The sequence below is a fragment of the Vipera berus genome, assembly GCF_964194415.1.
Source record: "Vipera berus genome assembly, chromosome: 17".
NCBI classification, from domain to species: domain Eukaryota; kingdom Metazoa; phylum Chordata; class Lepidosauria; order Squamata; family Viperidae; genus Vipera; species Vipera berus.
In genome coordinates, this window is record NC_138220.1 from 1,077,622 (window position 1) to 1,103,429 (window position 25,808).

A 25,808-nucleotide genomic window follows, 5' to 3' on the forward strand; every position below is an offset into this window, starting at 1 on the left:
TAGCTTCTAAACTACCACATCTCCAACATTTAGACTGTAAATTAGGATACATGTTGGACAACTTCTTGGGATCCAGATGCCATCTATAAAACATTTTATAAAAATTTTCTCTTAAGTTTTGAGCCTGAGTAAAGTTTTGAGCTCTGCGCTTTGGTGCTTCGCTTCTCGGTGTCCCATCGTAGGCAAAAGGCCTACGGGGGAATCAATACTAATGCGATGGGACGGAAAAGCGTGCCCTCCCGTGGTCGAACTGGGTATTGCGACCGCCAAAAAGAAATACACCTTTTAAATAGAATATTAAGCTTATTATTTTCCATCTTTATTCTTAACACCTTATTCTTAAATATGTTAATATTATTTTGTTAATATTAACGCATTATTATTAATAGGGCGACAGATGGCCATTTTGCTGAGATGCAGGCGCAGAATTAAATGGCCTAGCATTAAAAAGGTTTTACTAATAAAGAATAATTATCTTAAAATGCCATTTAAAAGATTTATTTATTTTGGTGGCTGCCAGACCTAGCTTCAATAGATACAGAATAATAATCTTAACATCATATTAAAAGGGCTTATTTCCTTTTGTGGCTGCGATTCCTTCTTTAAGCGCAGGACTCTCACTCTAGGACTGCTTGCCACAAAAGGTGGCCTCCCTTCCTGTGTGGCTAGAATAGGAGAACGTCTTTGGCTGCTTGGAGAAGAGTTGGGACGGAAAGACGGCATGTAAAGGAACATCACAAATCAATCACAACTGTCTATTAAGTCTGTAAGCTCACCCGGAATAGGCAAAGTGTAGAATATTCCAAAGCTCTTCCACTGGGTTGTGGCAGTTCAAGTTGCTTGCGGAAATTGTGCAGAGGTGTTTTGTGCCTGTTAGGATCCCCTCAGTTGTATCAGGCTGTAATTATAATTCCATATTGGCTAAATTTGCCCTGGCCTTGCCCCGACCCCAACTTAAAGACGAGACACCTGGGCTGCAGACGCTGTGGCCTCTTACGAGCAGGGATATACGTAGGTTTCATTCAACTTACTTTGGGTTTATGTTAAATTCATTAAAATTGCAGTTTCCTTTCTAGAGGCAACTGCCAAAAAACAGCCACTTTGTTTAGCATTTCCTATCCGAGCCCGCAGATCCCTTTATCTCCTTTTCGGATTCATTCCTGCACTCTATAGGCGGCCAAACTGTTGGGGTGAAGAGATGCAGACTGAAAGCAGGGCTTCAGCAGGAGCAGCCCAGGGCTGCAAAACCAATTGGATTTCCTTTTCCGCCTTTTCCCACAAGATTGCACGCACAACTCCTGACCCTTTGTGTGTAGCTGGATTGTTTCCCTGCATCAGGGTGCACTGTGCGATGGGAAGCGGCTTTGGGGATCTCTGCACTGCATGTACCCTCCTGTTGCCCCAACCGTGTGCTAGCCGGAGGTAGCCCGATGCTGAACGGGGGTGGTTTGGGTCACCGGGACTTCTTCCTCCCCAATTTTGCCTCACTGAAATGACACCCCAAAGTTTGCTGAGGCTTGGGCAGCATCTCGTTTTAACAAAATACTGTTACAGGAAAGATGTTTCAGTGTGACAGTTGGATTCATCGCTGGGTAGAGAGACTGTCCAGAGGCTCCCAAATGACACGCAGAGGGGACTCGGATCCCTCCTGGAAGACCTGCTCTGGAGTTACGGGGTAGCCACCGAATAGGGTGTGAGGGCCAAGAATCGACCAGGGTGTCCTCTGAGGGCTGGCAAAGCCACCTTGAACAGCGGTGGCCATGCTTCAGGAGAGGCCCAACAAAGTGTCTTTAGGGCTGTAGGGCCCACCTCTGGTTGCCGTGGCTTAGAAAGCCCCCCCCCCCAAAAAAAACTCTCACACTGGCTTCACAGACTTATTTCTCCATCTACAGCAGCAGCAGACGACTATACATATATAAAAAAAATTCTCAGTAAATCCTAAAACTTTACTTCTCATCAGCTTTCACACAGATTTACAGAGAAGGCAGGAGACGAAAGCAGCAAAAAATGGGTTGAGGAAAACAGAGCAGAACAAAGCGGAGCAAAAGAATCCACCTGCTAGGAGAGAGAAAGATTCTGCCGCTAAGAGGGCCCTGGAGGTCCTTTCTGAAACACCCCCCCCAAAAGTAAAGCATCAGACCCCTAGGAAAGGGCCTTCTCTGCAGAGCTAACCAGACTGCACGACAGGACCCTGGAGAGCGGCTCTTGGCCTGACTCTCAAAGGATTTAAGAATCTCTTGGACTGAGCTACGACCTGAAACCTATCCTGGTGCTTAATTTGAACTAATTTCAATGGCATAATGGCATAATACATATATGCAAATAGTAACAGAACAGAAGAGAGAATAGAATAGAATAGAATAGAATAGAATAGAATAGAATAGAATAGAATAGAATAGAATAGAATAGAAATAAATGAATAGAATAGAAATAAAGAATAGAATAGGAATAAATGAATAGAATAGAATAAAAATAAATGGAATAGAACAGAATAGAAATGAATAGAATAGAAATAAAGAATAGAATAGGAATAAATGAATAGAATAGAATAGAATAGAATAGAATAGAATAGAATAGAATAGAAATAAATGAATAGAATAGAAATAAAGAATAGAATAGGAATAAATGAATAGAATAGAATAGGAGTAAATGAATAGAATAGAAATGAATAGAATAGAATAGGAGTAAATGAATAGAATAGAAATGAATAGAATAGAATAGGAATAAATGAATAGAATAGAAATAAAGAAGAGAATAGAAATAAAGAAGACAATAGGAATAGAATAGAGAATAAATAGGATATAAAATATAGAACAGAGTTACTTTAGTTGAACCATCGTCCATTGTGCTCTGCAGGGACCCCTCCATTCCTTCCAAGCCTGGAAAAATTTACCCCACAAGACAGCCAAGAAATCAGTCTGGCAATTTCCTATATAAGAAAGCCCTCTGGTGGATGCAGGAAGTATTGCACACTGCCAGAGGAAACCCAAGATCACGGGATCAAAATTCAGAAGCTTGTCAAGAGTTGCTCATATTTATGACGGTCGCAGCTCACGTGATCCCTTTTCGTGACCTTCTGTCCAGCAAAGTCCAGCGGGGAAGCCGCGTTCCTTTTAGTGACCGTGCTGCTTAACGTATCCACTGCAGAGTGATTCGCTGAATGGCAAGAAAGCCGCTAAAAGGGGGCAATGCTCACTTAACGAATTAATTAATTAATCTTCAATTAATCCCACGGCTGTTGAAGAAGGGAATCCCTTTGGACTTTGCTGGTCGCAAAAGGGGGGGGGGGAATCGCATGAGCCCGGGAGCCTGCAACCGTCATAAATATTGGGCTCCACTGTTGTGGTCATAAATCGAGGAGTAGCTTACTGCTACTCTTACCCTCGGGACCGCCTGTTGCCTCCTTCCCTACTCCTAGCGGCAGGGCTTCCGATTCGGTTTACCTGCTCCGCTTTTTCCGAAACTGATCGGGAGGGACCCTGAAACTTTTCCTTCGGGGACTCCCTTTGCAGGCGATTCCGCAAACTTCCCCCCCTCCCGCCGGCCGAGGACCAGCCCGCCCTCCGGGGAGGGGTTTGCACGGCCCGCCCCGGACCCTCCTCGGCGCCCGGGTGCAAAAGTCCCCGCAACTGCGACTTCTCCTCCTCCTCCTCCTCCTCCGCCTGGCTGTGCGCGAAGAGCGGGCGCCGCCGAGATGTGAGTCCCTCCGGGGGTCTGGGGGCTGCTTTCGGGGCGGGGGCGGCCGGCAGGAGCGGGGAAGTTGCGGGAAGTCGGGACGCCGCATTTGCAACCGGGCGCCCGCCGCTTCGCTCGGGCGCCCGCCCCTCTGGGGGGTCCCGGGGGAGAAGGGAAGCCGGGGGGGAGGCGAGAGGCCGAGTCTGCTGGGCGGGCGGGAGGGGAGGAAACTGGCCGGGACGGAGACTTTGGGCCAGGTTGTCTTGCCTCGACTTTCACCGCGGAGCAAAGATTCGCAAAGACTCCGGATCTCTCGCAAACTTGGCGGCGCTTCCCCCCCTCCCCCCCCCAAAAAAGGGCTGGGTTCGCCACGGGTTGCAAACAAAGCCCCGGGGCGATGCCCATTTCCGGGACGGGCGGAGCTCCGAGCCACTCCATGTTTCGGGGCCCTCCCTCGGCCGCTTTGGGGAGGGGGCTCGGGGGGCGCCTTTCTTTCCGGCTCGGTTGGCCTCTCCTCTCGGAGGTCTCACCTGGCCCAGCGGGTTAGCTGCAGGCTGGAATTGGGCTTCCGGTGGGGAGGGAAAGGGACGCTGCGCCTCACCTCCCAGGCCTCAGGTGACCCTCCCCCCCCCCGGGCCGGCAGTGGGTGGGCGCGGTTTCAGCGTGACGCAAACGGCCCGCGGGCCGGCAGGTAGACATGCGCACTAGGCCGTTTCCAGCAATAAGCTGGAAGGAACTTTGGAGGTCTTCTAGTCCAACCCCCTGCTCAAGCAGGAGAGCCTAGATCAATCAATCAATCAATCAATCAATCAATCAATCAATCAATAGTCAATCAATCAATCAGCTAGAAGGGACCTTGGAGGTCTTCTAGTCCAGCCCCTGCACAAGCAGGAGACCCTAAACCATTTCAATCAATAGTCAATCAATCAATCAGAGCTAGAAGGGACCTTGGAGGTCTTCCAGTCCAGCCCCTGCTCAAGCAGGAGACCTTATAAAGGTAGTCCTTGACTTGCAACTGTTTTTTTAATGACCATTCAACATTACAACAGCACAGGGGGGGGAAAAGTAACTTATGTCCATGTTACCAGCAGCTTAGTGTCCGCTGCAAATCTGATGGGTTTTCCTCCTATTCCCTCATCTGAGTAATTGATGAAGATATTGAAGAGTTGACTGGGCCACCGTTCAGCTGGACGGTGACTGAGGCTTCATTTTATTGCTGACATAAAAGCGGGAAGCAATCCTAGAATTTGAGTCTGCCATGTAGGTCGATATTGGGGCATGAATGGATATCGGTAACCCAGATGAACTCTCTGGGATTTGTAAATGGCTGTCTGGCAATAACCTGGCTTGTCTTTTTGTGCAGGTCTGGGGATTCCGTACCAGGCACTGCCTCGGGCAGCAACCGACGTCTTCAGCAGACACAGAACCAAGTTGATGAAGTATGTATGGCCAGGCTGTTCAGAACCAGGAGGGTGGGTGGGTGGGTGGGCTCAGTGGGTGAAGCTGCAGCACCTTGCTGTGACAATCGGTTGAGGACCTTCTTGAAGGGCCCGTCGGTTGAAGGACTCAACCAGTTGAGGACCTTCTTGAAGGGCCCGTCGGTTGAAGGACTCAACCAGTTGAAGACCTTCTTGAAGGGCCCGTCGGTTGAAGGACTCAACCAGTTGAGGACCTTCTTGAAGGGCCCGTCGGTTGAAGGACTCAACCAGTTGAGGACCTTCTTGAAGGGCCCATCGGTTGAAGGACTCAACCAGTTGAGGACCTTCTTGAAGGGCCTGTCGGTTGAAGGACTCAACCAGTTGAGGACCTTCTTGAAGGGCCCGTCAGTTGATAGTAAGTCCTCACTGTCATGAAGTTTCTCTTTACTTCCAGGTTGCTTCTCTCCTTGATGTTTCCCTCCATCGTTTCTTTTCATTGTTTCTTTCCTTAGGGCAAAGTATGGCTAGTTTTTTCAGAAAAGCCAACACCATGCCCCTCCTTGAGTGGGGGAGGAGGAGGTTGGGTTGGTCTGGAAGGCCTCCAGGGTCCCTTCCAGCCCTGTGACTCTTACGTTCCAAACCTTTTGTTCTAGGTGGTGGATATCATGAGGGTCAACGTGGACAAGGTTTTGGAGAGGGATCAGAAGCTGTCTGAGCTGGACGATCGTGCTGACGCCTTGCAAGCGGGGGCCGCTCAATTTGAGACGAACGCGGCCAAACTCAAAAGAAAATATTGGTGGAAGAACTGCAAGGTAAGAACTCTTCTGGGCTTGGAGGACCAGGTTGGTTAGAAGGTGACAATTTGGATCTTGGTCTAGCTGAGACTGTCCATTTTGTGAATTTTAGGAAACATATTCGGACTCTGCTATTTAGAGATGAAGAAAAGGGGATTTTTTTCCCTATAAAGAAGAGAAGAGAATATAGAATAGAATAAGGTTTTCTGGCTGAGCAGAGGGTTGGACTAGAAGACCTCCAAGGTCCCTTCCAAGTCTGTTATTCTATTCTATACAGATATAGTTTTCTTATTTGAAGAAAGGCTGTTTTGCTTTAGCGTATTTTTTTCCTCTGCTGAGTATTAATATTTACACAGCCAGGCTGATTTTGAACGTGATAGCTTAAAGGGACGTGAGATGCTTTAAGTACATAGAAAATCAACCACTCTGGAAAAAAAGGGTATTTATTCTTACAATGCTTATAAATCTCTTTTCTATTGTTCTTCTCCCCCCCCCCCCCCCGCCCTTTTAAAATGATCAGTGACGATTAAAAAAAATCTCCCACCCATAAATCGTGTTTTGTTTTGTTTGTTTTACAGATGTGGGCCATACTGGTCACTGTGGTGGTTGTGATCCTCATAATTATCATTGGTAAGTTATCTTAAATGGGCATGAAGCCCCTGGCCGGAAGTACAGCTAGTCCTCGTTTAGTGACTGCCCTGTATAGCAACTGTTTGGCGTTACAAGAGTGGTGAAAAAGGACTTGAGTGAACAAGTCCTCGCATTTATGGCAAAGGAGAGCTGAGCTAAGGTCATAAACGGCTTCACTTAAACTGCTTGTCCCAATTTTGTCACTAAACGAGGATTTCCTGTATTTCTTGAAACCAGGATAGCTTTTCCCTAATTACTGTCTCCAGCCAGTTTCCAGTAGCTGAAAAGATATTTGCAGCTGTCTCCTGTGTTTATTATTATTTATTATGAATGCCAGCATTACGTTGGCTGACGATTGGAGCTTCGTACTTTTTTCCCCCCCTGCTGTGGGTTTTATACATTTGTGTCTATTGTGAGTTGCTCAGAGTCACGCGTGTGTTTGTCAACCTTGGCAACTTCCAGACACGTTGCTCTCCCAGAATTCCCCAGTCAGCATGCTTGCTTGGGAATTGAATTGAAATTGAAATCCACCTGCCTCGAAGTTGCCAACGTTAAAAGATAACACACAGAAATGCTAGATTATATTGTCATTTAAAAATAAAAAGTTGAAGTTTGATGCTATTACCTTATTCTGCTGCACCAAAGGGAAACGGGAGTCAACGTCTTTCACTTCATCTAAAATTCAGACTGATGAAAATGTGCATAAAACTGACGAATCAGGAAGGGTAAAGTTTTTGGGATTTGAGGCAGAATAAGTGATGCCAACATTAAGGAAGGCGTTTTGGCTGAGTCACGGATCAGATCCATCGTGACAAAGCGGTTCAAAGATTTATTAGCCGGGCCAGAGAAAAATGCTTTGAAAGAGTCTATCCATAATCCCCAAAAGTTTTTCAGGAAGCAAAACATTTTAAAAAAATAATATTTGCAAAAGAACATTTTTTTTGAAAAAAACCAAAACCATCTCTTCTACTCTATCAGCGTATACATTTCCAGAATATTCGCCACTCCTCTATTATCCCTGTTTATAGTTCAAGAAGTAATACATTTTCTACTTATTAAATTAAATGAATAATTTTAAAAAACGATCGTGTCCTGCTGTTTTTGATAATCTGCTTTTTTTTCTTTTTTTTATTTCCTCTTTGCAGTTTGGAGTGTGTACGGGTGACCCAGCAGAACGTAAAAATTGTGTTCAACACGCAAAACACTTCCATCCAGCCTGCTCTGTTGCCAAACTTTTTGTATGGGTGCACAAATCATTTATTCTGGACTGCTGTGTTTATAACTCTTTATATAGTTTGAGAGGATAAGACTGCAAGCTGTAGGAGAAAACCATCATGTGGCAAAAATTGTCATTTCTTGGATAAATCAATATTATTCCTCTCCTGGTTAGACCATTAGGAAGTGAGATCGCTTTATATTTCTGCTTTTCCTACAATTAATAATTTATTTTTTTAGCCACAATTGTGAGATAGAGAACCACGGTGCCTTTGTGAAATCACAGCAATTAATTGAGGGGAACGGGCCACAACGAGCAAAACACTACTCTTTTTAAGCTGATTTTAAGTCTCTTGCAAAGAGTTGCACACTTGGTGGACTTAAAATAAACACGGTAAACCTAGAAGCCTTTTTGGATGCAAACCTAGTTGAGTGTCTCTTATTACAACTTTGTGCCTTGTTTGGGCCTGAATCGAACTGCCTGTTGCACAAATGCAAGCAAAAATAAAAATCACAATGGCTTTTCAGAAGAATTCTGACTTTTTGCAACAGTTGTTCTGCATTGCCAATTCTGTTTTTTAGACCCCCCCACTTTCCAATAAGGCTTTTTTATCGGTCAAGTCTCTCTGTGGCTCTTCTACTTTTCATTTCTTATATTTGTCTTACTCCTCTCAGGTTAGCACCCCAAATAAGCACAAACACCAACAGTTAATCCCATGAAGTATTCAAGCTGTCTCATCGGATTATTTTTCAACTTGCCTAGGAAATCTTGCTTATATTTTTGATTAATTTTTTTTTGAATACTTTTGTGCAGGTTAAAAAAAACGCTGTGGTTTTGAAACACTGAAAATAAGCTTTTCCTACCTAGGAAATGTACTTATTATTGTAATTATTCTTACCAATTCCTCACTTAACCGAACTTGAATGTGTCTTTCTACTACTAACACAGAATCTTCATTATCTGCCAGGCAGAAACGTTTTCAACAATCCGGTGGATCAAGCAGCTGAACTTTTATTGTAGCTTTAATAAAGAGCGTTTGTCAATCCTGTTGGCGTTTTGCAGCTTTTGTGTCCCAGTTGTCTTCTCAGGAGTCATATATAAAAAAAGACAAAGGTAAACAAACTGGCAAAGGCTGGGAAAAAATATCAGTGGAGGGACCTTGGAGGTCTTCTATAGGGCTATATACAGAATTTCTAACAGATTTATTAAATCCCATGCAAGTTACATAGGAGTTTCTGCCATCTTCAGTATGCCTTTATTTTCATGACGTGTGCGTTTCCAGAAACGATATGCAGGAATCTAGTCTATGGCTTGATCACATCATAAATTATTGGGCGAGGGAGCAAGGGCAGCTGGAAGCAAGTGGGATCCCAGCCGGTCACACACAATATTTCCAAAAGCATTGGGAGAGATTCCTACGTTCCTTGTACTGCTTCCTGGCAGATTCCCATAAGCGTCTTAACAGCATGTTCCGGGAGAAGCTTCCAACCGGTGCCTAAAAGTGAGGAAAAAAAAGAAACAAAACAGGTAGTCCTCCTGTTATGTGAAAAATTTGTTAAGGGGTTTTTGATCTTTTCTGTCCATGTTTGTTAAGGGGATCGCATATCCCAGGACGCTGCAACCGTCGTAAATAAGAACCAGTTGCCGAACGTCTGAATGTAAATCACCTGACCATGGGGTTATGGCAACGGTCGTAAGTGTGAAAAATGGTGGTAAGTCACTTTTTTCAGTACTGTCGTAACTTCAGATGGTCATTAAATGAACTGTTGTAAGAGGAGGACTACCTGCGTTGTAACTCTGAAACTTTGGTAAGGACTGCTTGTAGAAATGGCTTGTGAGTTCCGAGCCATTGAAATGATGGTCCTACAAAGCTAAAATCTTCTCCTATAATGGAAGGAGTTAGTTTCTTGAGAGCAGGAAGAAAATTCTGTTTTGAACTTTTCTCCATGGGAGAAGAGCAATTTTCCCAAGAAAATAATCAGATGTTGGGAATCTCGGTTTGCTAACTCTCCACCATTCAAATTATCTTCAATTCTCTTGACTAGGTCTTTCACTAAGAAGTGGAAATCTCCAGAGGCACAATATGATAAAAACACCATTTCAGATCTAATTTCTCTCCATTCACCCTCCCTTCTTACCTCTTTAACAGATTCCCTGGGACTGAAGCGGGGGGGACCAAGATCTGCAACGAAACGAAAGATTTTCCGAATATTTGGGTCATCCTAGTGGACAATCACACGTAAACACGAGCCAGCCGTGTGCGGCGGCAGCCAAAAAAGCTAACACAATCCTTGGTTGTATAAGCGGAGGCTTATACAACGACGTGAAGTCTTAGTACCCCTCAAATACTGTGGGGTGAGATGGCACGATTATTGAAGGGGGGAAAAATGCAGCTTTTCGTCTTACCCGCTTTGCTTGGATTGTCCTCTGTCTGTGCTCCTAGTATCCTAGTCAAGGTTTGCTGGAAGGATCTGCTAGCCAAAGGATCCAGGCTTAGCTTGGCCTCTTCATTGTTGACTACAGATTGAGAACAAGGTTAGAAACGTCTCTCTCTCCCCTCTGAAATGCCTGAGGGCTCTGAATCGTAAACTTTTCCTCTGACATCTAAACCTCTTTCCTCTAAATTTCCTTAAGGTAGGAAACGATGGGTGGAAGTTTGCTCAAGAGAGAAGCAGCTTAAAATTCAGGAGAAATTTCCTGACAGTGATGACCATTAAGCAGTGGAACGGCTTCACTCCAGAAGCTGTGAATGCTCCATGACTGGAGATCTGGATAACCATTGATCTGAAATGCTTGAGCAGGGGGTTGGACTAGATGAGCTCCAAGGTCCCTCCCAACTCCGTTGCTCTGTATTCATTCCCTCCCTTCCTTCCTTCCTTCCTTCCTTCCTTCCTTCCTTCCTTCCTTCCTTCCAGCAGAACTAAAGGGGAATGGCCTGAGATTCAGAACCATTAATCAGTGGAACGGGTGTTCCATCACTGGAGATTTTCCAAGAAAAGATTGGACAAGCACGATTCAGATATGGATCTAACCTAACCTCCCCTTCATCAGAGGGAGCGGCTATTCCGGGGAACGCAAGCAGGCAGCATCCATCACCTTATTTATTTTTAATTTTGTTAATTGAGGGGGCCGCCAGTTCCCCATTAAACAGCTTGAGCTTCAAACGTAGGCGAGGTGACTGTTGCCTTATAGCACTAAAGACCCTATTCCGCCATGGGCACGTGGTCATCTTCATATTTCAGGGCGGAAACACCGCGCCAGAAGCATCTCACAAGCACTTATTCTAATGACATTTTAGCCAAAGCTTGTGGAAAAGCAAAACCGCCATAAAAAAGCTAACCATGTTCAGTTCCACGTTTTGCTTCGTAACATCTTGTGTTTCCAACCACGTTGCGTTGCAGTTGCAACCTTGGGAATCCTTTCCGTTAGAAAGGAAAACATTGCCAGCTTAATTAAGATTAATCAGAATAGAGCGGGAAGGGACCTCGGAGGTCTTCCAGCCCAACCCCTGCTCAAGCAGGAGACCCTAGACATTTCAGACAAGTGGCTGTCTAGTCTCCTCTTAAAAGCCTCCAGTGTTGGAGCATTCACAACTTCTGGAGGCAAGTCGTTCCACTGGTTAATTTTTCTCACTGTTAGGAAGTTTCTCTTTAATTCCAGGTTGCTTCTCTCCTTAGTTCCCATCCGTTGCTTCTTGTCCTGCGTTCTGGTGCTTTGGAAAACAAGCTCACCCCCCCTCTTCTTTTGTGTCAGCCCCTCAAATACCGGAAGACTGCTATCATGTCGCTTCTCCCCGGCCCCGCCCCCCCGCCCCCAGTCCTTCTTTTCTCCAGACTGGCCATACCCAATTCCTGCAACCATGCTTCCCAGGTTTTAGTCCCCAGACCTTCAAACACCTTAGTTGCTCTTCTCTGCACTTTTAGGTACCCAGCCCCTGGTCCTGGTTCTTAACAACAGCCAAATAGCTAGCAGTTTGCAGTCTCCTTCAGCTTTGCAACCAGAATTTCTCAAAATAGTCTTCCACCCATTCCTTTTCTGCTTTGGCTGATTTGGCCAAACAAACATCGTTTGGGGCTTTCTGGCTTTCCAGATGCAACAGCTACCACGACATGCATCTTTTTCTTCTACAATGCCATATCACTAAGTGCTGGGCGAATCCAAAGAATAAAATCTCTTCTTACCTGGGGCCCAAGCAGAAAGCTCCTCGCTGGTCCAGGGAACAGCCCACAGCTGGCCAAAGAGGCTGAAGACAAACAGGCAGAACCAGCCCGGCTTCCCCATTGTTTGCACCCAATCTTTGGTGTGTGGAGTTCCTTGCTGGCTGTTGCGTATCTCCAGAGGTTTCCCCATCTTGGGCTTATATGCTGCAGTCCACCTGTGACCTCATCACGTCCGTGGTCTCCGCCCCGCCCGAAAATTCTCCAACAAACGTATTGTCCGTTGACAAGAAACACAAACACATCTTGGGCACTGAGGTCATCCTTCAAAGTCACTTCATAGATCATAAATTGTTTCCTTGCCTGATGGACAAAGCGAGGGGAGGAGGGTGGGGAGAGAGTAAGTCCAAAAAAAAAAAAAGTGTATAAATCGGGCATAAAAATCAGAGAGTACCTTTGGGTGATTAATCACGAGCTAATGAAAACATCGGACGTCATTCGAAATGGCCAGCGCATCGAAATGGCTGATTTATGAAGCTGGGCAAGCTTGACGCAAGTCATCCAACCGATATGGGCTGGGAGATGGATGGAGGAGATGCCCTGTTGTGTGGGAGGCACCTGTGCCAAGAGAGTAAGATGAGCAGGGAATTAAACAGCCATCCCAGTTCTCCGTTCTTGTCTCCGTAAGGAAAAAGTCGGGATTACGTCTAACGGGCTGCGTACAAGTCCTGGTTGACTGGCCTTCTAAACTGGACCCTGAACTTGAAGGTCACCAGGTAAAAGGGATAGTGGGACATGGTATCAAAGAGGGGCTGCCCCAAAGAAGAAAGGGTCCAGCTGTTCTCCAAAGCACCTGGAGACAGGACAAGAAACAACGGATGGGAACTAATCAAGGAGAGAGGCAACCTGGAATTAAGGAGAAACTTCCTGACAATGAGGACAATTAACCAGTGGAATGACTTGCCACAAGAGGTTGTGGGTGCTCCAACACTGGAGGTTTTTAAGAAGAGATTGGACAACCCTTTGTCTGAAATAGTATAGGCTCTCCTGCTAGAGCAGCGGGCTGGACTAGAAGACCTCCAAGGCCCCTTTCCAAACTCTTGAGATTAGATAACAGACAGATGGATGGAGGGATGCAGTAGCTTCTATTCCTATCCTATCCTATCCTATCCTATCCTATCCTATCCTATCCTATTCTATTCTATTCTATTCTATTAATTCTATTCTATTCTGTTCTTTATTTCTATCCTATCCTATCTATTCTATTCTATTCTATTCTATTCTATTCTATTCTATTCTATTCTATTCTATTCTATTCTATTCTATTCTGTTCTTTATTTCTATCCTATCCTATCCTATCTATTCTATTCTATTCTATTCTATTCTATTCTATTCTATTAATTCTATTCTATTCTGTTCTTTATTTCTATCCTATCCTATCTATTCTATTCTATTCTATTCTATTCTATTCTATTCTATTCTATTCTATTCTATTAATTCTATTCTATTCTGTTCTTTATTTCTATCCTATCCTATCCTATCCTATCTATTCTATTCTATTCTATTCTATTCTATTCTATTCTATTCTATTCTATTCTATTCTATTCTATTCTATTCTATTCTATTCTATTCTATTCTATTCTATTCTATTCTATTCTATTCCTATCCTATCCTATCCTATCCTATCCTATCCTATCCTATTCTTCAAGCTAAAACTCCAAGCATCAGTTGGCACCTTTAAGCTACAAGGCAATGCCAAGACTTTGGGTGGGAAAGCTGTTTGGTCCTGCTGAGCTTTATTGTAGGGAATAGAAACAGCAAATACTACGTTCTGAGAGGAAATTGTCCTTAAAGTGATATAATTAGACTCACTCACGGTTCCCCCCAAAAACGTATTGATGCTGGTCTGCTTTCTAAAATTATCTTCGGCTTTCTTCATATAAAAACGGAGTTATCCCCCAGGGTTTTATTCCACCTGCCAAAAAAGTTCACACATTTTGTCCAGGAATAGAAATGGATTTTTGTTACAACAGCTGGCATTTATATTTTCAATCATGGATGATGCGAAGGGCGTCAACTTTTTTCTGGAGTTTTTCTATCCCAGGAACTGCTGCAACCCAACAGACACTGAAGCTTTTTGACTTCAAAAGTTACCTGTTGCTTCTCCAACTTTTTTTTTTAAAAAAACTTCTCTTAAGTTCTGTATTTCTCCTCTGGAGCCCACAGACTGAAATACTGATTCTGATTTTTCGCCTGCTCCAATTTTTGAAAAGCTTTTCATGGACAATCCAGTTGGGCTCCCACAAACTGCAACCACTTGATTTGTTATTTTAATTGAACATCTAAATTTGATTCTGGAAGCCACTGATATGAAGAACGGCTGCAGGATTTGGGTATGGCCAGTCTAGAGAAAAAAAGGACTAGGGGTGACAGGATAGCAGTTATTCCAGTATCTGAGGGGCTGCCAGAAAGAGGAGGGGGTCAATTTATTTTCAAAGAACCAGAGGACAGGATGAGAAACAATGGACGGAAACTAACCAAGGAGAGAAGCAACCTGGGATTAAGGAGAAATTTCCTAACGAGAACAATTAACCAGTGGAACAGCTTGCCACCAGAAGTTGTGAATGCTCCAACACCGGAGGTTTTTATGAAGAGACTGGACAGCCATTTGTCTGAAATGGTCTAGGGTCTCCTGCTTGAGAGGGGGTTGGGCTAGATGACCTTCAAGGTCCCTTCCAGCACTGATTGAATTAGCTGAACCAGGCTGCTTTCCGGGTTTTGAAGTCTACGGAGGATGGCTTTGTCTTTTTGCTCTATCACCTATCTGAACATCAGAACCCGGCCTATGCAAATGTATTTAAGTGCAAATGACCGTGCCAAACGACAACAGGATGAAGCATGCAGCTTTCTGTAATGGCTTGACGGTCTCTTCCCCGGGCCCTCCCCCACCCAAGTCTCACTCCTCCTATCCCTGGGGTGACTCACACAATACATTTCATTTTCTCCTGCGCAAAGTAATTAGGTCAGCAGATTGCATGACCTCATTGTTCAGTGCAAAAGTTTTCTCCTTCAACAAACTGCAGAGGCCGGAGGAATCCGGCTGGGGGGAAAAGGGAAGGCAGGTCCAGATTCTTCTGCACAGTTGGCCCTTGTTGTGACCCAGGTGGTCAAGGCAAGGCAGGCTCTGGGGACCCCTTTATTGCTCTCAGTAAATCTCCCAACTCAGGGCCCTGCGGTGATGCTCTATCCTGATTGATGGATTGGTTGGCTGGTTGAAATGGCCTAGGCGTCTCCTGCTTGAGCAGGGGGTTGGACTAGAGGACCTCCAAGGTCCCTTCCATTGATTGATTGATTGAAATAGTCCAAGGTCACGCAATGAACCCTTGTAAGTCGAGGACGACCTGTATGACTTGCGGTTGCCTTCCCCGTCCCGCGCCCCCTCCTGCAGGTCGGCTCCGGAGCCGATTCCCAAAGCGCTTTTGGCCGGGAAGGCGCAAATGAGCTGGGGGCTTCCTAGCAGCGGGCGCGCAATTGCGCAGGGGCCGCGGGCGGTGCAGCTGCCTCGCCCGACCACCCCACTCCTGCCCAGCGGAGACCCTCGGAGCCCTTCCCGGCCTGGCCAGGGGAGGAAGGTGCCTGCGCGCACCTGGCCGGCCGGCGGCGCGCAAGAGGCGCGCAGGAGGGAGGAGCCCTGCGGCGCAGCAGGAGGAGGAGGAGGAGGAGGAGGAGGAGGAGGAGGAGGAGTCTGGCGGGGCTGCTCCCTCCCTCCCTCCCTCCCCTGCGACCCCCCTTTCCCGGTCCTCGTCCCCCGACTCTCCACCTGGCCCGCTGCCTCCCCGCCGCCGCCGCATCTCCGGCCCGCTTTGGAGGCTTTGCGCGGCCGGGGTTGGGGAGGGGGTGCAAGGCGGCGATCTCCGGAGCTGCTGCTGACCCCTGGGGAGGCGGGAGAGGGCGAGCCTGCGCCCGGGAGCCGCCTTGCCAGGTAAGGCTGCGGGGGTCCCCGCGTAGAAGGGGGTCCCGCGGATGCCCTTCTTTCCCCCGCTGCGTCCTCGGAGACCCCTTTCTCGGGGGGGGGGAAAAGCTCAGCCGCGGATGCCCCCTGAGACCCCCATGTCCCCCTCCCCAGGCCCCTTGCAACGCCTCTTCTTCTCAAGCAGCACCCCCCCACCCCACCCGGAAAAAAAGACCCGCGGAGACACCGGCAGTTTTCCTCCCTTCTTCTCGGGGCGGGGGGGGGTGTCTTTCTCCGTGCCCCCATCATCCTCTCCCCTCCCCTGTCATTCTGTGCCCCCATCATCCTCTCCCCTCCCCTGTCAGGATGAATAGGGTCTCCCCTCCCCTGGTCTCAGTGGGAAGGGTGTCGTCCCCCCCTCCCTCCCTCCTTTCCTGGAGGAAAGGCTGCAAGGCAGGGATGGAAGAAGCCCGAGGAGGAGAGAAGATGGGGAGGGGGTCACGAAGGCAGCAGCCCCTTCGCATGGCCCGATCTGTCCTTTCCTAGTCTCTGATAAAAGCCCCCCAAAGGACATTTAATCAAGGTGAGGGTTGTCAAGCTGGATTTCCCCCAAATTCAGTCCATCAATCCATCAGAACTGCTTCTTGTCCTGCCTTCTGGAGCTTTGGAGGACAGGTGGAACCCCCCCCTCTTCTTTGGGGCAGCCCCTCAAATACTGGAAGGCTGCTATCCTGTCTCCCCCCCCCCCTTTTCTGCTCGGCTAGCCATACCCAAATCCTGCATGTCTGAGGCTTCCTATGTATGGTAGGGAGGAATAAGGTGGCAAGAAATAGCTCCTTATCTCAGTTAACAGAAAATGCACTATCCTCACCCCAAAACTTGCGTTCATTCATCCTTCCGGGGAGATTTCATAGCCTTATTCTGGCCCTTTTTCCTTCATTCAAATTCTGCTTTGTAGAAAATGCAGATTTTCATTCACCTGAAAGGGGAAGGGAGGGGGGAAAAAAGAGGCTTTGTTTGGTTGAAGGAACAAGACCTGAGTTCCTTTAATATGGGCAGGTCCTCACTTTACGACCCGGGGAACGCTGCGACCGTCATAAATGTGAACTGGCTGCCAAGCGTCTGAATTTTGTCCACGTGACCTTGGGGAGGCTGCGACGGTTAAGCGTGAAAAACGGTCAGTCACGTTTTTCACTGCCCCTGTAACTTCGAACGGTCGCTAAATGAACCGGATGAATTCATATATCTGGCAATCGGTTCATGTTTACGACCGTCGCAGCGTCCCAGGGTCAGGCGACCCCCCCCTTCTGCGACCTCACAAGCCAGATTCACTTAACAACCGAATTACTAACTCATCAACTGTGGCGATTCGCTTAGCAACTCTGGCAAGGAAGGCTGTAAATTGGGGAAAACTGACTTAGCAGATGTCTCACCTAACAACAGAATTTTTTTTTAAGGGGGGGGTCCATTATGGTCGTTAATTCCAGGATTGCCTGTATTCCCTCCCCCCCCTTTTTTTTTTTGAAGTTCGTTTTGAAGGACGCTTTATTGGGAGGAATTTAAAACCAGAAACCATTTGGATCCTGAGCAATCCATAGAAAGGAATCACTTTTGCAGTTTTTATTTATTTATTTCATATATAAAAGGCAAAGAAGAATAGAAATAAAAAAAGAGGGGGAGGAAAAAAGAAAAGAAAATGGGAAATACGCGGGGGGGGGGGCGGAGAAAGAAAAGGTGCAGTTTTAAAGGCTCTTGAACATCATGCCAGTAATTTGGCATCTCTTTTTCCAGATTCCCTTTGGAGAATTGTGACCCTAGGAAAATAACACAATGACCCAAATTCAGATTGACAGTTCCTGTCTGCCTCGAGTCCAGGAAGGTAAAATATGAAAGGAATTGAAGGTTCAAAGTCTTCCTCCCAATTTCTTTTTTTTTTAACTAGTGAGCTGTTCCACCGGTTGATTGTCCTCACTGTCAGGAAGTTTCTCCTTAATTCCAGGTTGCTTCTCTCCTTGACCGGTTTCCAACCGTTGTTTCTCGTCCTTCCCTCTGGAGCTTTCTAGAATAGTTTGACCCTTTCTTCTTCTTTGTGGTAGCCCCTCAAATACTGGAAGGCTGCTATCCTGTCTCCCCTATTTCTTCTGTTCTTTAGACTAGCCAAACCCAAATCCTGCAGCCGTTCTTCGTATGTTTTGGTCTCCAGGCCTTGGATCATCTTAGTTGCTCTTCTCTGAATTTTCCCCAAACTCTCAACATCTTTTTTGTGATATGGTGACCAAAACTGGCTGCAGTATTCGAGGTGTGGTCTTACTAGGGCTTTATAAAGGGGTACTTAATACTTTGCGTGATCTTGATAAAAGGAGGGTTGAGGTACGGGGGGGGGAACCGCGAAAAGAAAGAAAGAAATGGGATCAGTTCCACATAATTTTGGAATCCCTTGTGGTGTATTAGGAATCTACCGATCCGGGTTTACCCGTTTATGATGGAGGATGAACAGTGGCCAGTTTGTGTGTGTGTGTGTGTGTGTGTGTGTGTGTGTGTGTGTGTGTACACTAGCAACTGGTGAGACTAGAGGAGATCCAGCAGCTCACAGATTCTTCCTGAAAGGGAGGTGACGCTTGTTTTTATAACTTTAAATCTGTTTTTCCTTTCCATTCAAATGGAAAAAAAACCACGCAACGCCCTTTCCTTTAAAGCCGGGCTGTGCTACACACCGCCTGAAAAAGTCAACAAACAATGAAACCCCTTTGCGTTTTTTTCCCCTCCTGCAGTGTGCCGAGATTTCGCCGTCCTGGAAGACAGCGCGTTGGCCTACTGTCTGCAAGAACAAGAGAGTAAGGACGGGAATTTGGTGTGTGTGTGTGTGTGTGTTTCTCTGAAGTTGTGAGTGGGGCCTGCAACAACCAGCTCGCCGTGGGGCAAGAGTTTACACTAATATCGAAAAAATAGTGGAACAGAAGGAAGGACAAGGTGACATGTGAAGGACAAAAATCAAAATCATTTTTTTAACTACAGGTAGTTCTCGAGTTACGATCACAGTTGAGCCCAAAATATTTGTCACTAAGCGAGACGGTTGATAAGGGAAACTTGCCCCATTTTATGAGGTCCTTAAGCAAATCCCGGCGGTTGTTAAGTCAGCAACAGGGTTGTGAAGTGGCTTCCCTGTTGGTCAGAATGTTGCAAACAGGCATCATTGCAAAAGCGCCATAAATACGAGCCAAGTCTGAATTTTGATCCCACAGCCCAGGAGATACTGCAGTGGCCTTTTTTCCCATGCCTTGGCAAAACTTCCAACAGTCACTAAATGAACTGGGATAAGTCGAGGACTGCCTGTATTTCAAATAATCAAATTGCATGCTTCAATTGTCCCTCAGTGACAATTGTAAGTGTGTGTCCCTCCAGTGCTTAGCGACACCTGCCTCCATGTCTTTTGTGCCCGTCTGGGCTGCATCAATCAACAACGGATAAATAGTTTTCTGGAAGCGGTGTGTGTGTGTGTGTGTGTGTGTGTTGAGGGGGGGATGTGCGTCTCTGGCACCATCCCCGTTTTCCATTACCGAGATGGAGTCGACGGCTTCAGGGCATCTGGCGTGCCGACAGGTTTACAAGGCTCAGATGAAGTGGCATTTTGAGTCCTCAAAGTTGGCAGCCGGTGGCGAGACTTGTCCTTCCTCGTCGCCCGGAGGCAACGATGGCACCCACCCTCGTCGTGGCTCACGCTCGTGACTCATTCTGTGACGTCAAAGGCCTTTCAATGACAGTATGCGAAGCTGTCCAAGTTCTGAGCCCCCCCCCCTCCCCGACTGTCTGTCTGGGGATTGATGAAGTTCAGGGCAAGGAGGAGGCTTCTTGGCTGAGAGAAGGATGGAGCCGCTCTTGGCCAAGGTCTTCGCTTCCCCCACTTTTGAACCAGGAATCTGGAGAAGCCTTGATCTCAAGGGCTTCGGTCGACCTGCCCTCTTCTGAGGAGGACCAGCAAGACTTTGCTGTCCAGAAACACACACCCCCCCACAAAGAGGGGGTGGGGGTGGCTGGCTTTTCTTCTGGACTTACCCTGAGGCTTCCTTCTCTCCCTTCAGTCGAACTGCATTATGCGTCCAATATCCAGAAGAACCAGCTGGTCCAGAACGACCTCCGCATGGCCAAGAGGCTTCAGGACCAGGAGATGGAAGCCCAGAAGCTTCAGGACGGCAGGCAGCCAAAGGAAAGGTAAAAGTCCTCTTGGATTCAGAAGGCTGGTTCCAGGATGGTGTGCTTGCGTAGGTGTGGGTGTGAGTAGACCCAAGTGAAGAGATTGAACAGCCGTTGGGCTGAAATGGTCGAGGGTCCCCTCCTTGAGCAGGGGGTTGAAGACGAAGACCTCCAAGGTCCCTTCCAACTCTATTCTGATTGATTGAAATGGTCTAGCGTCTCCTGCTTGACCTTGGGGTTGGACTAGAAGACCTCAAAGGTCCCTTCCAACTCTGCTATTCAACAAAGCCAGAATTGATCTTCTAACTGCCTCTTCCTCTGTCAACATGTAGCCAAGAGGGAGATCCCGAAAATTCCCGGGCTGTCCAGAAAGATCTTCAAAGCAGATCAGGAAAAGATCATCAGAAGAAGAAGGCAAAAGACCAGGTAGGCTGCCAGCTAGAAATTGCTGCTGGTTTTCAGACTTGTTTGCACTCACCAGCTTGTGCCCGGTTGCTGCGCCGCGTAATAAGCTGAGCCTCCTTCATTCGATCCTTAGTTGCAGGAGTCAGACTCTCCCACGTGCCCTGCTGCTCCTTTTGGACCGATCCAGATACTCTCGTCCCGATCCGGCCTATTGAGTCGGGTTCCGGATGAGTGAGGAGCGAAATGCCAGAATGACATGACTTCATGTTGCTTTTCCTCGTCCAAGATTTGGTCAGTCGTAACGAGGGTGGGGAGCGAAGGCACGCAGTCGCCCCCTCGGGAGCCGTTCTGGCGCACACCGACAGGAGCGCTGGAGAAAGAAAATACACTGGGAACAATTGCCGGCATTCATCCTTCTCTCCCAGGGACCCCTCCCAACCTGAGCATCTCCCCCACAAGCAGAGAAATGCTGCCTTGTCCTTGAATATTCGGCCGGCATCCGAATCGAATCCTCCTTGGGTGGAGGTCCCAGCTGGAGCACAGAAGGCTTTGGACAGGCCCTGAAGAAGCCTGACCCGAAGATGTAGCTTGCACGTTCCTCTGAGCTCGCTTACACGTAGTCCTCTACTTATGACCGCCATTGTTGGAGTGATGGTCTCGCCTTCTTTTGCCCCTGCTGCCCCTGAGTGGTAGACCCCCAACCCAGATATCTCCCATAGCTTACACCCTGTGCCATGACACTGTCCCGTGGTTCTCTTCCTTTTTTTCATTTGCAACGGAGGATCAGCTCATTTTCAGATAAACATGGGCCCCAATATTGGTGTGTCTTGCTCTAACTCTCATCATTCCCATTCTCATTCTTATTCTAATAATTCTCGTTCTCCCCTTGGGAAGAGAGCCGGGCTCCAGCGGTTGCGAGGATGCCGTCTCACGCGACTTTTTCTCTCCCACCCAGGAGAAGGTCAAGCGGTTTCACAACCGGGAGAAGGACGAGAGTGGTCAGCCAAAACCAAGGCCTTCACGTGGGGCGAGAGGTAAGTTGGCCTAGGTGCGGAGAGGACACACATCCGTCCTGAAGGCCGGCGTCTTCTAGTTGTAGTTGTGTTGGACAGCACGTCCCATCGTGCCCTGTGTGGGAGGTAACACATCTGGAAGTCAGGTGGAACAGTTAACCAGTGGGACAGGAGTTGCCTCCAAAGATTGTGGTGGTTCATCCGTGGAGGTTTTTAAGAAGAGACCGGACAGCCGTTTGTCTGAAACGGTTTAGGGCAGGCATGTCAAACTCACGACGTCACGTGACATCACGCAACGTCACGGAACTTTTTCCCATTGCCGAAAATGAGATGGGCGCGGTTTCTCCGTGATGCTCCAGCCCGCGGGCTAGCAGTTTGACACCCCTGGTTTAGGGGCTGAACTAAAAGCTCTCCAAGGTCCCATCCATCTCTGTTCCTCTCCAATTTTCTTCATCCCCCTTTTGCTTACGCGTTCAGATGGCACCTCTGACCCTCTACATTGGGAGATGGCCAGACTGGAACTCCAGATCCAGCAGCAGTTCCAGGAAGACAAGGAGCTGGCCCAGAAGTTGCAGGAGGAGGAAGAGCAGGAGCAGACGCGCATCGTGAGTGTCCACCCCTGCCCCCATCAGGGAGCGATGCCAGGGCAAGCTTAAAAACTCAAACAGGAAGCATCGTCTTAAATTCAGGACCATCTCCTGCCAAGAGGAGCAGAAAAGGGAAGGAGAGACAGGGGTGGCCCTGGGCCCCACAACTCTCTTGGGGAGACCCCGTTCTGCTTCTTGATGGGTCATTTGCAGAAAGGGACAACTCGCCACAGCCAGCCTGCCACGGGACAACTCAGCCATGATGAGTTGGCCAAGATGAGTTGGCCATGAGTTGGCCAAGATGAGTTGGTCGAGGTGAGTTGGCCATGGTAAGCTGGCTCCACCGAGTTGTAGACCCTTCATTTGTGCTGTACCAAGACTAATTTGCTGGGGAGGGGGACGTCTCGCCGGACCCCTGGCCCAACGGTTTCTTCCTTCTGTAGAGAGCCAGGAGGAACCAGGAGCAAGACGATGACTATAGGGCAGCTCAAGTAGCCCAGGATGAGGTGAGTAGCTGTCAAGTTGATTGAAGTCTCTGTCTGAACTCATCCTGGTCATTTGCACCCTTTTAGAGAGCCATTGAGGCCACCTGGAGGTTTGTCTGTGTCCTCAGGACCACCTGAGAGGTGCAGATGGGTGTGGAGCCTTCTTGGAACTGCTGAGAGGAAGAAGGCCTCAATGGCTCTCTGAAAGGATTCAAATGATCAGCATAAATCCTTCCCTTCCCCACCATCTGGTCAGAGCCGAAGAAGCTTCTTGGAGGAGAAGCAAAACCTCTTCAACGAAAAACAAGGAAGTCCAGTTGCCTCTTGAAAAAAGCACCCTTGGGACAAGACAAACTCACCATCCTTCCCTGTATTTGAAGAGGGCTCCCACGGCTCTCTTCTCTCAAGGCTGAGGGGTCCCCAAGAGGTCATCTGGACACCCTTCCACTTTCTCTAAACCCTTCTTGAAGGAGCCGTTGGTTGCCCTTCCCTCTGCCCTGCTCACCCAAAACAAACCACCTGGGGTCATTTAGATGAGATGGGCAGTGGAGAAATTTAACAAATAATTATAAAAAATTAAATAATTTTGCCTCCCGACAGCTTTTCCCAGGGAAATGTCCCATAAATTCTTTCTCCTACTAGGAAATTGCACGCTATCTGCAAGACAAGGAACTGCAGACCCACTGGGGCTCCCCAAGCCACGAAAGGCAGCTGGCTCAGCCCCCCAGGCGTCCCGAGGGACAAGGCGACTGCAGCCCAGAGGTGAGAAGCTGCATCTCCTTGTGGGGCACACGCTCCATCAACCTCTGCTATCCTTAACAGGGACCTTGGAGGTCTTCTAGTCCAGCCCCCCTGCTCAGGCAGGAAGCCCTATACCATTTCGGACCAATGGCTGTCCAGTCCCTTTTTGAAAACCTCCCTAGTGAGCCTTTCTCTTGCCTGGTTTCCAGAAGGACGTGTGGCCTAGTGGCAGGAGTCCCCCCCTGCTGAGAATCCGGGCCCAGGAGAGTACAGACGTGATGATGACAGCGGCCTCCGTGGAGAAGAAGTCAGTGTTGCGTCCAATTGCCCAGTTTCTTTAATCGCACAGTTGTGAAATTAATGTTGAAGGTCAAGGCTCAGTGGTTAGAGCGCAGGATTGAAGGCTGACTCTGCCCACGGCCAGGAGCTCGATCCTGACTGGCTCCAGCCTTGACTCAGCCTTCCGTCCGTCCGAGGTCGGTAAAATGAGGACCCAGATTGTTGGGGGGGGGACAATATGCTGACTCTGTCAACCGCTTAAAGAGGGCTGTAAAGTGTTGCATCCAATTCTTGGAATGCAATGTCACTGAACAACTAGAGAATATTTTTTTTTTAAAAAAAGGGTCTTTATAATTCTTGGTTGTTGTTTTTTTTTACTTAGGCCACAGTTTTGCCGAAATATTGCTGAAGTTTTGGATCCAACTTTTCAAGCCACTAAAACGGGAACGCCTTCCGATGTGACGGATCTGGGCTCCAAAGGTAATAACAGAACAAGAACCATCGTTTTCATATTTTAATCTAAGAGCAGGTCCCCTTGAACTTAGTTAGATTCCCAAATAAACATAGCTAGGGATTGTCTGGAGTTCTTGCTGGTTCATAAAAAAAGTGAAAGTGTAGCTTTGGTGCATGGATGTGGCAGAGTTTTGATCTGCACGCACCCAGGAAGCAGTCTCTGATTCACACTCTGATTGCGCTTCAGATGAAAAAGGATATTCCAGAGTTAGGTTTTTGGGTGGGGTTTCCACCTCTCAGAAAATTCTGTGAAACGGTAACCCCCATCTGATTGTCATAGGGATATCTCTCACACTGAGTATTGTGTTTCTGAGTAAGGAATAGAATATAGAATATAGAATATAGAATAGAATAGGAATACAAATAGAAATAGAATGCAGAATGAAAGGGAAGAGAAGAAAAAAGGGAAGAAGAGATAAGGAGAGAAGAGAGCTGGAAGGGGACCTTGGAGGTCTTCTAGTCCAACCCCCTGCTCAAGCAGGGGACCCTCTAACAGAGGGCTTCCGTAGCAGAACCAAGATCAGGCCTATCCCTGCCTGGAAAATAACTTCCAGAAGAATAATCTTCTTTTCCATTTAGGGGAAGGAGAGATGCCCGTGCAGTTATAACCTTCCCTTTTCTTCCCTCCCTGCAGCCCCCAGCCCAGCACCCCTGGCCCAGATGGACAGTCCCTTCAACTACCCGCAGGGGGTGGCAGCCCCTGTCTTCGTCTCCCCCACCAAACGACAGCCAGACAAGGCGGGCTGCCCAAAATCCGGCAACAAAAAGGAAGGCTGCCGACAGCAGTGAGGCTCCCTTCTCCTCCATCCTCTCTCTGGCGGCCCTGCCCAGCTTTTCCTCCCAACTTTTTCCAATTTGCCAGATTTACACCTAAGCTCTCAACGGGGCTGTGTGCTGAGTTCCAATCTCCTTCCTCTTATTTCAACCTTAACTTCTCACTTTAAGTTAAAAACAAACCAATATCCGAGTCTCCGATACGAAAATGGACTTTGCAAAGAGGGAGGTTATAATCTCAGCCGCCGAAACAAACCCACGTTGGGGATTCACATCAATAGTACAGGCAGTCCTCGACTTAACGGCAGTTCATTTAGCGACCGTTCAGCGTTGACAACAGCGCTGAAACAAAAGCGACCTAGGACCATTTTTCACAGTTAATGGCCGTCGCAGCATCCCCACGGTCACGGGATCAAAATTCGGACGCTTGGAAATGGACTCCTATTTACGACGGTCACAGGGGTCACCTGGGGTCAGGCAATCCCTTTTTGTGACCGTCTGACAAGCAAAGTCAACGGGGGAAGCCAGATTCACTTAGTAATTTAACAACTTGTGGCAAGAAAGGTCGTAACGTGGGGCCAAACCCGCTTAACAACATAAATTTGAGGCTCAATTTTGGTGGTCGTAAGTTGAGGACTGCCTGTACTGGGCTTACTGGGAGAGCAGCCAGTAGTTGCATTTCACTTGGGAGGAAACGTTGCTGATTCAACGGGTTTCTATTAAGACAGCACTGAAGGAGCAGATTGTTGTGTCGTTTCTTCTTGTTGTTTCTCAATTTTAGTGATTCGGGATGGGTTCACAAGCTAAAGGGGAAAAAAACAACAGTGGCAAATTGGTATACATATTTAAAACAATGAACCAAACGCATAAAAATGTGGGAAAGTACCAACCTACAACTCATGGACTAATACAACAGTCTTTAAGAGCTGGAAGGGACCTTGGAGGTCTTCTAGTCCAGCCCCCTTGCTCAAGCAGAGT

The 25,808-nt window shown here is 47.6% G+C and overlaps 3 protein-coding genes across 7 annotated transcripts; 2 read left to right on the forward strand and 1 right to left on the reverse strand.

Moving 5' to 3' along the window:
- The first annotated feature begins 3,392 nt into the window (after window positions 1-3,392).
- VAMP3 (vesicle associated membrane protein 3) lies at window positions 3,393-8,778 on the forward strand. 2 transcript variants are annotated; one of them, XM_081341324.1, is made up of 6 exons: window positions 3,634-3,696; window positions 4,767-4,935; window positions 5,039-5,114; window positions 5,747-5,905; window positions 6,466-6,517; window positions 7,663-8,778. In XM_081341324.1, coding segments are annotated over exons 2-6 (309 nt in total). In that variant the 5' UTR covers window positions 3,634-3,696; window positions 4,767-4,933; the 3' UTR covers window positions 7,683-8,778. The 2 variants fall into 2 exon arrangements, with proteins under 2 accessions (XP_081197449.1, XP_081197450.1); XM_081341323.1 differs by lacking the exon at window positions 4,767-4,935 and having other exon boundaries at window positions 3,393-3,696.
- UTS2 (urotensin 2) lies at window positions 8,774-12,508 on the reverse strand. Of its 2 annotated transcripts, XM_081341321.1 has the most exons (5): window positions 12,345-12,508; window positions 11,915-12,253; window positions 10,140-10,250; window positions 9,872-9,915; window positions 8,774-9,228 (listed from the first exon to the last, which is right to left on the reverse strand). In XM_081341321.1, exons 2-5 carry the CDS (start codon window positions 12,081-12,083, stop codon window positions 9,112-9,114), a joined length of 441 nt encoding a protein of 146 aa, XP_081197447.1. In that variant the 5' UTR covers window positions 12,084-12,253; window positions 12,345-12,508; the 3' UTR covers window positions 8,774-9,111. The 2 variants fall into 2 exon arrangements, with proteins under 2 accessions (XP_081197447.1, XP_081197448.1); XM_081341322.1 differs by having other exon boundaries at window positions 11,915-12,502.
- Window positions 10,088-25,808, forward strand: LOC308675784 (uncharacterized protein). 3 transcript variants are annotated; one of them, XM_081341319.1, is made up of 13 exons: window positions 15,694-15,872; window positions 16,389-16,425; window positions 17,634-17,721; window positions 18,614-18,676; window positions 19,922-20,051; window positions 20,366-20,459; window positions 21,394-21,472; window positions 21,929-22,056; window positions 22,482-22,544; window positions 23,166-23,285; window positions 23,474-23,571; window positions 23,926-24,023; window positions 24,691-25,808. In XM_081341319.1, the coding sequence occupies exons 3-13, from the start codon at window positions 17,673-17,675 to the stop codon at window positions 24,843-24,845; spliced, it is 1,077 nt and encodes a 358-aa protein (XP_081197445.1). In that variant the 5' UTR covers window positions 15,694-15,872; window positions 16,389-16,425; window positions 17,634-17,672; the 3' UTR covers window positions 24,846-25,808. The 3 variants fall into 3 exon arrangements, with proteins under 3 accessions (XP_081197446.1, XP_081197444.1, XP_081197445.1); XM_081341320.1 differs by lacking the exons at window positions 15,694-15,872; window positions 16,389-16,425 and adding an exon at window positions 10,088-10,268; XM_081341318.1 differs by lacking the exon at window positions 16,389-16,425 and having other exon boundaries at window positions 15,675-15,872.